The 15,766-nt window shown below is 39.1% G+C and overlaps 2 protein-coding genes across 2 annotated transcripts in view; both read right to left on the bottom strand.

The window, feature by feature from the left end:
* The window catches only part of LOC136240502 (epidermal growth factor receptor-like), a 43,160-nt gene extending 31,644 nt beyond the window's left edge, over positions 1-11,516 (bottom strand). The window contains exons 1-2 of the mRNA XM_066031489.1: positions 11,456-11,516; positions 1,609-1,683 (exon numbers count right to left, since the gene is read on the bottom strand). Coding sequence (XP_065887561.1) covers positions 1,609-1,678 — 70 coding nt within the window. The 5' untranslated portion in view covers positions 1,679-1,683; positions 11,456-11,516. The remainder of the gene's footprint in view (positions 1-1,608; positions 1,684-11,455) is intronic.
* LOC136241278 (uncharacterized) lies at positions 10,274-10,933 on the bottom strand. Its single transcript, XM_066032470.1, has one exon. It carries the CDS (start codon positions 10,931-10,933, stop codon positions 10,274-10,276), a length of 660 nt encoding a protein of 219 aa, XP_065888542.1.
* Positions 11,517-15,766: the final 4,250 nt, after the last annotated feature.

Here is a 15,766-nt window from a genome sequence, read left to right as displayed (position 1 = left end):
GCTTTTTTTCGAGCGGGTAATAATATCACAGATGGTAGTAATAGCGTGGGAGGGTGGGGGTGGACGGTGGTCTTAATATACGGGTATAAAATGGAGTAAGAAGAAGATTGGAATCCAGAGGCCAAGTTTGGGCTCTCCATGGCCCTCCATGGCCCTCAAATTACTCCAAATTGACTGAGAACACTATTGGCGAGCTCTCTGTGAAGTCCCAGCTCACTACACACCATTATCACAAAGCCATGGCCATTTAATGGTGCCAATCTCACACTCGTGGCTTTGACAGGGTCGGAAGAAAGCTGCTACAGAAACCAGACTTGTCAGTGCTGAAGGAAGTACAGTGTGAAATATGATAGTGTATTAGACCAGCAATCCATTTCTGGTAAAATAGTAAGTTTGATTTTGTGTGTGTGGAAGCCTTGTTATGTGAAATCCGGTCACATATACACTTGTGTCTTTGTTTATCAGTGATCATAGTACATGTTCGTTGGCCTTGTAGTTTTCACATATATTAATTCATTACTTATGATGTAACATTTTGTATTACTCTAAGTACTTGGTTGTATAATTATTTTTTAATATGTATACATGGTAATTATATGCACACAGACAGTTTACATACAAGTCACAGTCTGTGCATAGTCAGTTTGTGTTCACCTGAGCCCCCACCAAATACAGTACTATCAAAGAGTTGAACATGTGTTCACTCCCACTGGAACAAGCATGCTTTCATGTTGTACACATGCTTGCACACCTAAAGCATCTATACTAAATGTATGGGATATGTTAAAGGCTCAATAACTCATTTGTTCTTGCTCGCATCAAAGTGCTTTTTTGATAAACAGATCTGGTGATTAAAGGGCTTCACTAAATGTTTGGGCATCTGGCCCATGTAACAAGAGTTATCAACAAAAATGCGGACCTAGGTGAACATGAATGGACTATATACTTGCAGCAAACCAGCTTCTTTCATGGGCTATGCCCATGCACTTATTGGGAATGCATAATATTGTCTTTAGGCATGGCACTAGGTATATGCATGAAGCCATACCCCTATAAATGCGTTTTACTGTCTGTAATGTACTTTGAACCACGACCATTGACCAATTGTTAGTTATAAAATTTACCTTATTATAGCTGAATAATTTAATACACTATAGTGGAGCAAACAAAAATGCAGCCCTTTCTGCATGCCTTTCAATTGGTTTCAATTTATCATGAACACATCCAGGTCAAATAGTCACCTGAGTCAGCAGTAGTGACCTGGTTTCAATGCCGACACATACGCATGTACCCATGCACACATGCATGCATACGCATGCATACACACATGCACCCACACAACACACATTACACATGCATGTATACACACACATACACACATGCATAGACACACCACATACACACTTACACATACACACTTACACAGAGAGTGTATTATACCTCTAGATACACACACACACACACACACACACACACACACACACACATGTACACACACATGTACACACACATGTACACACACACACACACACACACACACACACACACACACACACACACACACACACACACACACACACACACACACACACAGAGTGTATATTATACCTCTAGGTGGACAGCTGGTTTGTGCTGAAACTGCAACAGCAATATGGACAATAAGCACTATGGCTATCATGCCTCCTGTAAGAAATACAATTTCAAATGTATATAAACTGTAAATTAATTGTTGTATGTTAAAAACATACTTTCTGTAGCAACTTAACAGGCTGTCGGACCAGGAGTCCTACAGACCTTCAGCACTTGTTCTGTAAAGTCTTAATAAAATAAATAAATAAATAAAATAAAAAGTAGATACAATACTAACAGAAAACAAACAGGGTGTGAATTTCCAGTACAGAATTTAGAGACAGCACTGCCCATTCACCTGTGACTGCAATACAATTTGACATGCCGATGTAAATAAAACTTATTGTGAGCCGGTGTAAAATACAGCTTACAGAGAGCTACCATCTATTACATACTGTGACTAGTTTTTAAGCTGGTACACATTGACAGTGTACTGTGCCTCACTACTAGTACTATGTGAAAATGTTGAAATTGTACTGAAGCTGAAGAAGTCAGGAAAGCAACAAACTGAGTCAGAAGAAAAGTCACTTCTTCAAAGTAAAGCATAGAGCTGCCCCCTGGTGTGGTGAGTATGTAATCCTCACGCCCACACTTACCTGAGGATAGCGCATTGGTCAAGTTTGATACGAAACAAGACATTGTAGGGTGGCTACTGTGGTATATGTGTATGATCAAAATCATGTGTGTATGTGGTGGGGTATGATGAACTAATTGTATTATTATTCATATGAGTTGATGTATTGTAATTTAAACAATAGTACTGAAATGATACATGAAACAGGGATGGCATAATGGATTGTGCTGTTGCAATATCACTGCTTGTGCTACTGACATGTACGTCTGCCAAGTATTCCTGGATACTATGTGGGCTGATGTACCATGCAATAATCAGATATATTCAAATGTTCTCAAAGATGCATCTTCTATGCTCAGTCATTGAATGTGTTGACTCAGTGGATCTTAGTAAGCATGTATCATATACTTACAAAATGTCAGAAAGAGAAAAACTATCATTATTATTGATGAAAACCATGTGATACAATATAATGTAAGGTGTGTCCTCAGACACAGACTGCCACAGATGGGGTTGTACCCAATGAGCGGGCGTGGCAAGGAATAACAATTATAAAAATAATAATTTAGCAATAGTGTCAAGATTCCATTTGGAGCAATCCTTGCCCCAGAATATTCTTCTGGAAGAAGAGATAGATATTGAAGCTGCCAGGTCAAATATTCTCCTGTAGCTTGATTTAGATATGGTGGTCTCATCAATGAAATCAATATAGTTTTGAAAAGACGACAATGAAGATAGTAGGTGGTGGCCTAATGGCACTTAATTCAATCGTACTGTAAAAACAAGGAACTCCCAGGTGATCAAATTCTGACTTGTATTTATTTTTTCCTTGCTCGTGCTTGATTTATTTGAATAATCCAAGAGCTTGTCCAAGAGGTATATACCAATATTCTTCAGTGGCATACTGCATTTGACAACTTGTGATTGTAGCAGCAGCTGAGCTAACAGTACCCACTTGTACTGGTACACAAGGTGAGAGATACCAGGAGACAATGAAATTAGTGCTGTCGATGTTTACGCCCTGCTCAGCCCTGATAACCACCTGTCTCTGACCAGAAACACTAATTCTGTAACCTCGAAGAGTTCCATAGTCTGTTGTTCATCAAAACTGCTCTGTTCAGGCTGCTGTCAACACCGAATTTCTATGCAACGCAATTGAGATTATTTGCACTGGCCCCATTCAAAATGGTGGCCGGTCGGTTACCATAGTTATTTTAAAGAGGGCGTGGTTTTGGAAAGAGTCTATTAGACGCCTGGACTAGGGGGGGAGCTTCCTCTTCCCTTGACTAGTAGGCATTGACATGGTGCTACTAAATTAATCTGCGCAAACAAAAAGGAGAGAACACACAGATTAAGGTTTGGTGATAGTCCAACCTTTATGGGTACCGTTAGAGAGGAAGGCCACGGAACAACAGCGTTAGCGGTTTTGGCGGGTGTAGTCCGCTGTCCGGGACTACTGAGGTTCCTCCTGCTTCTGGCGACAAACGTTTCCTTGCTGGGAGGTTCGTCTAAAGTGAGGATTGTACAACTGTAGTTGTTATTTGAAGGAGAAATCGGACGAGAAAAATAAGCTGTAACCCATAATCAAAAAGTTAGCTTTTCTTGGAGTGGCCTTGTTCTATACCATATTATGTTAACTTGGAAGTGTCTCTATAACAATGGTTGTTTACTGGGAAACACCTGGTTGCTAGTGAAACAAATATGCAATCTATGCATAGGGCCCATGGGAAGGTGGAGACAAACATCAAATAGTGTCAAGATGTAACAAGGCTAACCTGGGCACAAACCAGTCAAACCGGTATGACAGGTGCTAAGTTGCAGCTTTAAATAGTGGTGAGCGTTACTCAGTGCAGCATTCTGCACTCTAAGCAGCTCCAACGTTATTCCCACCCTACATCCCTCCCTCTTTATTTTTTCTCCACTAACAATTGCCATGGTTCAACTGGTGCGTTAGTGTGAAATGGGTGGTGCCGTAGCATGAGAGAGGGAGTTAGGAGGATCAGGGTATGTAGGTCCCCACTACATGGTGGTAAAACCCTGATCATTTCTTTGGAATTGAACCATACATGACATTATTACTTTAGGTTATAGGAGATCACGTGATGTCACGTGACTGCTTAAGGTTTAGATATTCTAAAGTCTACGGCACGTCATCCCATTTTCCCATTCTCCTTATAATAATACAAAGACACTGGGAACAAGTTAAGCGTATTTTGTACCATGCGCGTATGGTATGTACCATACGCGTATGGTACATACCATACGCGTACAGTACGATTTTCCGTACCATACGCGTACGGTATAGGCATACGCGTATGGTACGACCATATGCGTATTATGCCTTTTCTCAGTGTCTTCTAGCCTTGCCATCACCTAGCTACAATGGGCTATCTTTACAAGCATTTCTAGCTGAGTAAACTTAGAACACAACATAATAATCTGCTTAGCTTTAATCATAAAATTATTCATCAGCACACACCCATGCATGCATTTTCGGCCTTGCCATGCCCATACATTTCCCACTATAGTTCTACTGATTTACCTAAATCTTATGTACATGATCTCACGTTGTGTACAGAACTTCACATGAATGGTACTGTGTATGCTACTTTATAGCTATATCAGATGGTTTTATATATATACTCAAATTATATAAGTGTGGATAACTGACAATTTAGAACACAATTGGGTAAATAAGCAAGGAGAGCAATTACAATGTCATCGTGCATGGTATAGGACCTACAGCACAAATTAATGTGGATGTTGTTAACCTTAAAGAGTATATATACATTCAGATAAGAGTAGCTAAACACATTGTCCCATCCACAGTAAGTAGTGAGTGGCTACAACACACTTAATAATTAAACAACGCTAGATAATATACATTCATTACTGAAATATTCATTAGAACTCATAAACTCACCATAAAATCTCTGCCATGTTATGTTTTCCTACTTCATCTCAGTAGGCAATGTGCATGCCTCATTCAACAGCAAAGATTCAGTTTAAAAAAGAATTTATTGCACATGCAATTAATTATGCTATATAATAATAATGCTACACTACAGCCAGATTTATACTAATTTGCAAACTGGAATATTGCTTTCTCTACAGTTAAATCTCTTTGCTACCTGAAGAAGAAACAAAAATTAAAATTTACAATACGGTTTCAGTGTATGTGGTTGCTGTGCAACAGCTAGATAATTAACTCGACTACTCTAAAGAACATACAGTACTGGTATACCAGCTTATGTACTTTCAAAGTAATGGCATTTCCACTGTGGAGAAAAAAAGCACTCGTGCATTCAGGAGTGGAAGGGTAGAATGTGACAGCTTTATTATCAAAGTCAACCACTCATAGTATTATTGTAAAATATTACATCATCTGCAGTTTCACAATTGATGTAACATTCCTGGAATTTTAACAATCTACAAACAGTACACAACATGCACTATTAGTCAGTCAGCAACTTACTGCTTTCAAATCTATACTTCAACATTGTTTAAAAATGTATATAAAACCTATATCACCAAGCCTGGAATTTGATTGTGGGTTTAATTTCACTTGACTGAGGCTACCTTAAGACATATATGGGCCCCCATTGATCATCGTTTTTATCTCTCTACTGTTGACTGGATTAATCTAATGGAAATTCTATGTGTTAATCAAGAGTAAATTTACTCTTGGTTAATGCAAATTGGTTACTTTATTGATACAAACATACTGGCTTTGTTCACCGACTTGAACTGTCACTACAATAAAATGTGTTTTTGTACATATCACACACACACACACACATCACATACTTTGGCGGAGTATGTGATGTGTAGGAGATGATGGTTCACATTTGCTAACTAATGGACAAATGGGTTCACATTTGCTAACTAATGGACAAGTGTGGACAATCATCTCCTACATATCACATACACCATAGGAGTGCATGCTATGTACAGCACATTTAGAGCATACCACATAATTATGCACAAATACACATTTTATTGTAGTGTGTCTGTGTAATGGCTTAGCACAAAATAAGTTTATTTATAGCACATAAATTCAATAAAATTGATGCTTTTCTATACATCCGGCCTACTACCTCTAAATGATATAGGATGCCATCTACACCAATATACGGTCACACTGCTTGTCTTGTGTGCTTCACACGCTATATCCTGAAAGTGTGCCTGCACCCCAAGGGTGTGCTGCTGGTTAAGTGTGCTATGACCACCTCAGTTTTAACAGCTAGTGTAGGTTTGCATCTAATTACAGTAAAGCAAAATACATCTCAGCTCTAGAGAATAGAATAGCTAATCAGACCAAAATATGATTGCTCTATAGAGGTATATATACCTAGCTAGCTCGATCTTCACTGAATTAGTACAGAAACCGCTAAGCGAGACTAGCCCCTTCCCCGAAAAGAAATGAAAGAGTGCCATCCGGCATAGTCAATAGGTAGTATACGGCAGTGCAAAAACCTTCTGCTTGATATTATATGCAAAGCAGGTTAGAAAACCTTCTGCTTGATATTATATGCAAGCAGGTTAGAAAACCTTCTGCTTGATATTATATGCAAAGCAGGTTAGCTATAGCCTATACTCAGATGGTACGATTTTCCGTACCATACGTGTATGGTTGTACCGTACGCGTATAGCTACGCACATGGTATGTACCATACGCGTATGGTACAAAATATGCATATGGTATAGAGAGTTTGCAGGGTGTGTGTCAGCCTTACGCAAATATCACGTGAATACAGTGAAGCCATTTTTGAGTGGATTGTAGTGAAATGAGTGGTCTGACGTTTTCGAAGTACTTCGCCGATCTAAAGAATGACGATGATAAAAGACGATACCAAGAAAAAGTATCGCTACTGGGTTGTCAGGAAGATCCGTACTGTCGAATGGAACGAAAAGGCGGCTACACTCGAAGCGTAGAGTGGGTAGATTGGCCGAGTGTTTGTTATGGCGACGTTTACAATTATTTGATCAGTACGCCTAGCGAATACACCCATGAAATGCTAAAGGCTTACAAGAGCATGGATGGATATAATTTCTTCATGAATGGTTGGATCAACAACATTCTTGTAACTTCGATAGATGGTAGCAACAGATACATCTACACTGAAACATTCACAGACGCTGTCAGCTCCACCTTTAAAGGTATGGACGTGTCGTAAATCAGATGGAGAAGTGATGGCAGCACACTGTACCTGCATGGCAGGGTGTGGAGAAGCTTGCTCGCACATTGCTGCCATCCTGTTTGCTGCTGAAGCCAATACCCTAGTAAAGCAACAGTTCTCTTGCACATCCCTTCCTTGTACATGGCTTCCACCAGCATTTAGAACTGTGCCATTCTTGCCATTAGCAGAAATTGACTTTAGAACACCAAGACAAAAGAGAAAAAGCTTTCTAGAGTCTGCTGCACCTGCTCCAAAGAAAATTGTGACAATTCAAAAGCCTACACAGGCAATGTTGGAAGAGCATTATTCAAAGCTTTCTAAAGCTAAGCACAAGCCACTTTTGTTATCCTTGGTGAGTGGTTTTAATGATGATTTTGTGCCATTGTATGTGAGGGGATTGCTTCCTGAACCACTGACATCATTATTTCATAAAGATAATCAAGAAGTACCATTTCAAGATTTGGTAAAGGCATGTGATGCTTTTTATGACATGGTATCTATAACTCCAGAGCAGGCCCACATGGCAGAACTGAAAACCAGGGAGCAATCCAAATGTAAGCTGTGGTATGAACAACGAGCTGGCTGTGTTACTGCATCAAATTTACGTAGAGTTCTTCATACAGATTTTTCAAAACCTTCAGTGTCATTGGTAAAGACCATTTGCTATTCCGAGTCTACAAAGTTTTATAGCAAGGCTTGTGACTATGGACTTACCCATGAAGCTGATGCATTGCGTATGTACAAAGATAGCATGCAAGCTACACATGCGTTTTTTGAGCTTAAAAAGTGTGATCTAGTTCTTGACAGTGAGAATCCTTTTATTGGAGCTTCACCAGATGGGATTATTTCCTGTTCATGCTGTGGCAAAGGAGTTGTAGAGGTGAAGTGCCCATTTTCATGCAGGGATAAGTCTTTTGATGAAGCTGTCAAACACAGGGAGTTTTGTTTGGAAGAAGATACTTTCTAGCTTAAACAAGATCATCCATACTATTTTCAAGTGCAGCTACAAATGAAGCTGTGTCAGGCAAAATTTTGTGACTTTGTGGTTTGGGGGAAAGATGGCGCTTTGAAGCAGCGAGTTGATTATAATGCAGAATGCATCAATGATGCATTGAAACAAGTGAAAGACTTTGTGAAAATGTGTCTACTGCCAGAACTACTAAGTCGCTGTTTTACCAGTGGAATGATAACACCTGATCCTCCTGCAGTTGAATCCAATGAAGAACAAGATGAAGAGAGTGAAGTTGACCAGTTACCACCACTGGATGATGATACTGCAAATCAATCTACCAGTAGTACAAGTAATGGTACTGTTGATGTTGAAGAGGACGAAAATGACAAACTGTGGTGCTATTGCCGACAAAATGAGGATTATGATCAAATGATAGCATGTGATGGTAAGGACTGTGCCATTGAATGGTTTCATTGGGGCTGTGTGGACTTGACAGAAGAAACTGTTCCCACTGGTGAATGGTATTGTCCTGACTGTGCTGATCAATGAGTTAAGTGTCATCAAGAGTACATAATATATATATTTAGGAGAGTATCCAATGCTGTATTGCCCCTTCAAAACACACTGTGTAATAATGTTACACAATAGTCATCATCACCAAAGGTGCTAACTTGCTTCAAGAGCTACAAGGGCCTTGAAGTGCTTGCAGGTCTTCCCTTTGGTATATCAACGCCTATCAACAAGTCTTTCATGGCGAAGCCATGCGTTGGAGTTTACTGAAATTATACTAAAATATTCAGATATGTTACACAATTATTATGCAGTGTGTTTTGAAGGGTAATACAGGGGTTGGATACTCTCCTAAATATATATATTATTATGAACTCTTGGTGTCATTTTGTTAATTAATTACATAATTTACATAGATTACAGTAAATTGTATAATAGGCTTTGGTAATTACTAGTGTCATTTACAGTGTTACTATTAATTGTTGTCACTATTTACAACAATTATTTTGATTCAATTAAATGGTACTACAGAACTACAGTGGTTATATAAAGCGCAACATATTGTAACTGCTTTATCGATTGGTGACAAATTGTCATCTCCAGTACATGTAATCATACTAATGGGAAGTGTCGACTGTAAAATCATGTACTTCTGCCTAACAGCACCGATAACTCTCTCCACATGTATTCTTACTTGGGAGAGCTGTCTTGAGGTATCAACTTCCAGTTTGCTAAGCTGAGGCTTTCCTCGTGTGAAAGGAGGATGCTTAACTTCTGCACACAGCAAACCTACACTTTCCTCAATGGTAAACCCTCTGTCTGCAAGTACAATATCACCTGGCAAAAGGTGGCGTAGAAGGCCACTATTTTCTGTCAGATGTACATCAGACACTCTCCCACCCCAACCCTTTGAAATAAAGGAAACAGAACCTTGTGGAGTGATGCCAATCAAGAACTTAGCGGTGTTGTGTTTTTTGTAGTTTGACCATGTCTGGGCTCGTGCCTTTAGTGAGGTTGGCCTTTCAATGAAAACCTCGAAACAATCTATGATGACAGCACAACTTCGAAAAGCTTTTCGAAACACCATGGGCATAGTTTTCAGCAAGTTGTCTCTGTCTGGCCAATTTATAAAAACATGCAACTTTGTGTACAGCACGTCAAGCCACTTGCTAAAGTATCGGCACACTGTTGAGGGGTGAACATCAAATCGATATCCCAAGTCTTGTATTCCTGCATTTAGCCAAAGACGCATTAGAACCATAAGAAATTGGTAAAAAACACTACAAGAGCTTGTTGCAAAAGAATCAGGCAATCCAACAGTTACAAACTCAAATACAATTTCCAGTATCTCGTATGATGGCAAACCTGTATAATATTGAACTTTTATATCATCATTATGCAAGCTTTCTCTGCTGACTACCTTTGCTGTTAGCTTTTTATTGACCAATTCAAGATGTTTACAATGTTTCTTGGCTGTTGAAGTTCATCTTCCAGGTCTTTACAAAAATCACATCTGAAAACTGGTTCATGATCTGTAGCATCTTCAGAAAAAGGCATCATGATTGCTTCGTCATCTTCCCCCTCCTCAAGGTCATCAGAAGTGTCATCTACTATTTCATCAGCAACTACTTGGTCATCAGCAATGTCTGAGGCATTATCAGGGTCAGTGTTACTTTCATCATGCATCATCGCTTTCATTACCATCTTCAGCTTCTCCTTCATTCTCTTCCCTACTGGACAACGTTTGTTGCTGCACAGCATAGAGCCGTTTGCATTTGGTCGCCTGTCTTCGTTCAAATACAGCAGCACTATTTTCTCCAGTTTTCGCTTTGCAGGTGATTTAACCTGTGGAAATATTGTAGGGATATAGTTGGGTGCCAAAGTATCATTGCTTTTCTGGCCTGTCACAAAGTGCTCACTGCAGATCCAAGTATTACGATTGGGAATCCAGTTTTCACATTTTACAGACGCTATCCATTTACTTCGCTTCACAGGATACTTTATGGCTGAAGGAAATCGATAGAATGAAATTTTCCCCTTTATGCCGAATACGTTGTGGCAGCCAACTACACAACAGTTCTTCACCATCACTGTACACAATAAACGAGACACGAAAAGCAAGACACAAAAAGCCTGAGTGGTCTGGATTCTAGACCACTCATCCACTCAAACATGGCTTCGTCAATATTCATGTGATAATTGCGTAAGGTCGACACACCCCTTGCACTGCCTTGCAAACTCTCTTGTTCTTCCCTCTTACGTATAAGAATCGTCAGAGCACTGTAATTTCAGAAGTATGAATTTCATACCAAACGGATTACTCCTGTGGCAACTTGAGTATCATAAGGCCATCACGAGTTATCCCTTCGGGTACTATGCATACTTTCGAAATTATTATTATTATTTGGGGGGGAAAGGGCACACAGCAAAGCTGATTAAGCCCAAACAATCACAGATTATAAGTGCTGTTCAATCAAGTTTGAAAATGTAGCTAGAGTGTTCAGTTCAATTACAGTGAACGCTCCATAGCTACTCATACTTAGTTATAGGCTATGCGTCCTCGGCAGGAATATTACTACACAGCTACATCACTTACAATTATACACTCACAACTAAGCGACTATACAATAGGTTATCACAGATCCAAGACTTGATAGAGGGATAGTTCCCCACCCAATACACGGAAAAAATCGGTCTGGCCACGCGAGAGGTCTCTAATAGAGGGAGTGGCGCAAACTCAGTCGGCTTTGCACGCAGCCGTTTATGGCCGTATAGTAGCTACGTCACGGTAAAAATTCGTCCCCAGACCCCGGCTTCCTCAAGCGTGCTTATCGATTTTAGATTACTATAAGCGCGCATCGGAAAGTGCATCTAGATGCGCCCTTATAATCTAAAATCGCCGATAAGCACGCTTGAGGAAGACGATACTACGGTAAAAAGTAATAAAGAAAAGATTGTCAATACAAAAAATAAGCACAATACAGTGGGGGATCCACAGGACACGTGCCCCCACCCCCCAAAAATTGCAAGATTGATCGAGATACTCTAATAGTCTAATCTAAAACGCTGTAAAAAAGAGTGCGGTCCTCAACTGAAACGCTATGGTGAAAAAAGATGTGAAATCCAAGGTGGCGGCCAAGAAATGGCTGTGATGGTAAAAATTTTAATAACGACAATTCAGGTGAATTTTGTGCCAAGACCAAGCGGCACCAAATTCACCTGAATTGTCGTTATTAAAATTTTTACTATTAACCTACCATCACAGCCATTTCTTGGCTGCCACCTTGGATTTCACATCTTTTTTCACCATAGCCTTTTTGAGGGCCGCACTCTATTGTTACAGCTTGGTTGTTTTGGATTAGATTTCACTTCTTTTTGTATTTGTATAACTCATCTTTTTTCTTTACCACAGGAAGAAGAAAAGATGAAGCAGATGTTAAATATTTTTTAATATTTCTGATTTTATCAGTAAATGTACAAATTATATATATAATACATGTATTTATTACAGAACTCTCTACATGGTGGTTTCTTTGTAACTGAACACTCTACAAGGTGATTTCTTCTAGCTGATCTCTCTACAGGGTGAATTGTTTGTAGCTGAACTATCTACAAGGTAACTTCTTCTAGCTGATTTCTCTACAGGGTGAATTGTTTGTAGCTGAACTATCTTAAGGTAGCTGATCTCTCTACAGGGTGATTTGTTTGTAGCTGAACTATCTACAAGGTAACTTCTTCTAGCTGATTTCTCTATAGGGTGAATTGTTTGTAACTGAACTATCTTAAGGTAGCTGATCTCTCTACAGTGTGATTTGTTTGTAGCTGAACTATCTACAAGGTAACTTCTTCTAGCTGATTTCTCTACAGGGTGAATTGTTTGTAACTGAACTATCTTAAGGTAGCTGATCTCTCTACAGGGTGATTTGTTTGTAGCTGAACTATCTACAAGGTAACTTCTTCTAGCTGATCTCTCTACAGTGTAATTTGTTTGCAGCTGAACTCTTTACATGATGGTTTCTTTGTAGCTGAACTCTCTACAAGGTGGCTTCTTCTAGCTGAACTCTCTACAGGGTGAACTTTCCGTAGCTGAACTCACTACAGGGTGATTTCTTTGTAGTTGAAATCTCTACAAGGTAACTTCTTCTAGCTGATCTCTCTACATTTGTATAGCTGAACTCTCTACAGGTGATTTGTTTGCAGCTGAACTCTCTATACATGATGGTTTCTATGTAACTGAACTCTCTACAAGGTAACTTCTTTAGCTGATCTCTCTACAGGGTGACTACATATACAGATGAGCATATTTCTTATGTAAAATAGCTCATACAATGCTGTTCTGTTAGGGATGTATGCTGACTGCTATATTAGAACATTATGTCAGCTATAAGATTTATCTGTTATGGTGTATTTATGTACCAAAGCAATTTGAGCTACAAAAATCAGTAGTGTCCTAGCACTGTAAATCATACTTCCTCATACACGATCGTGCAGTGATCTGAAGAGCACAAACCCAGATACTGGCATCATTCTTGTTCTAATACACACACACACACACACACACACACACACACACACACACACACACACACACACACACACACACACACACACACACACACACACACACACACACACACACACAAAGCAGTGGTTTCATTATCAATGGAGAACATGTATGTAACTCCTTCCCTTTGGAATACAACATCACAAACACAATGCTTTTTACAAACCTTGAAGTTTGGTTTGGGACTGAGCAGATGTACATTCCTTCATTACTCTATAGTGTACTTGTGAGTATATCTCCCTTAGTTTGCCAAAATTCCTGTATAATGCATTGCATTATATACAACATGAATGCATAAAAGTTATAAACTTTGTAAACAGTTCCAAATACTCCACTTCCAAGTTCTGTTTCTGTTTCCAGTGCAGTCTCTGAGACTACAATAAGTAATGCTTCATTGGGAGCTGCCTTTGGAGGTTGTAATATCTATGGAGCTTGAGCTTGAGCTTATGCATGATTTGATATGATTCACCTGTCATGCCAGAAAATGGAGACTTTTCATATAGTAGATGTTTGGCTACCTACATAACCATACAGTAAATTCCAAATAGCAACACAGCTGGTTATCAAGTTATCTGTATCCATTTGTGTGTGACAGGTGCAAGAAAAATTACCAGACTGGTCTAATAATCATCAGCACTAGCCCACCTAATGCACCTCCTAGTTTTACTCCTATAGTAAAACTATAACTGATGAAGCTATACACTTAATCACTTTGGAGTAACTGACACTCTCAGTGTACATGTTTGATTTTCTTCCACTGCTATAGAGTTAGAATCACAACAACTGAACAGTCCTAGATCATCACTCTCTGGTAGAATGATGGTATATCCTGGAAGATCATTATATGATGTGCAATTGGTGGACTCTGGACCAACACATTCTGCACAATAGGGATGACATTGATCACATGTTGAAGTAACCATATTCTCATATTTGTTACTGGGACATCTTCCTGAAGGCAAACACTTAAATGTGTCACCATCACCCAATAAGTTCTTAACATTCTTACAAGCAATGCATTCTTGTAGACTCAACTCGGCTGTTTTGGAGTCAACTCAATTAAGAGATAGTCACCAAATAACACTCCAGTAAGAAAGAATGAACAATATAATGATGTTGTATGTTGATTTGTCAATATAAACATTGTGGCTGGGACTCTTCTATCAAAGTGTTAAAATCCTTGTGCCCATGCACTTTTTGCTACTTAGCTAGCTGTCAGCCATAACTTGCCGAGCACAGATTAAATTATCCTGCACTACTCTCTTCCTTGCCGCTGATAATCTGGTCACATTTAGAAGGATAGTTTCAACAAACCTGAAGCAAAAAGTGAGCCGAGTAGTCACATAATATAATTATACTGGTGGTTGTTCTGAGTCTTGCCTTTCAGTTATTATATTTTATGACTCCAATATTCAGCCTTATTTTCCATATAGCTAACTGTAGAGCATGTGCACACAGACCTGATGTTAGTTTATCCATTGATTTATCATGAACAAGATCATAATAATCACAGGCTATAGCTAGTTGTGACCAATAGACTAGATGTAAGCAGCTTCAGAGTTTATCTAGTTGTAAACTGTTATGCAAGCTGTGTCATAGCTAGAATAGTAGCTATAACCTGTAAAGTAAAAAATATTCATGTATTGCTACATGTATATGATGTGTGCAGGGTCGTAGCCAGACTTTTGTCTGGGTAGGTTCTTTAAGAACAAAAGTGGACCTTTTTATATGGCATGATGTATATTCTGGTGTGCGCACCCAACATGCGAAGCATACTGAAACTAGGGGGTCTGGGGCATGCCCTCCCTGGAAATTTTTTGAAGATAGATACTAAAAGGTTCAATTAAGTGGCATTCCAGTCAATAAAAATAACGGCTTTTTAGGTAAACTCAAGATCAGCTGTATGGATGACATATGGAAAAATATCTCTACTGCTACTGTAATTATACCATCTGTACATGCATGTGTCTAAATATAATATATTGGAATGTCACAGTGAATAATAATGGGAAAGATTGAGCACTCTGCCATGATCAACAGGGGCAGTGGAGCAGAAGAGTGTCTTAAACAATGAAATTTACACATTGCATGGAGTTGAAACATGGATGCTATTGACGGGCTCTGCATGGAGGGACTTTCCCACCAAATTTTTTATAAAAGATCAAGTTTAAAGTAATCTTAATATGTTTTGTAAATAAATTAAACAGCTTTAAAAAGAAAATGTAATTGTGACTGTTCTATTAGAGTGATTGTTCTATTAGAGTGGTTGACTGCTTATTAGAGTATCTCAATCTTGCATTGCATATACAGCTACAGATCTCTGAAAGTATATGCACCTGCTGCTAAGCCAGAGCAGT

Source organism: Dysidea avara, chromosome 12, assembly GCF_963678975.1.
Source record: "Dysidea avara chromosome 12, odDysAvar1.4, whole genome shotgun sequence".
In the NCBI taxonomy this organism is placed as follows: Eukaryota; Metazoa; Porifera; class Demospongiae; order Dictyoceratida; family Dysideidae; genus Dysidea; species Dysidea avara.
This window is presented reverse-complemented; position numbering and strand designations above follow the sequence as displayed.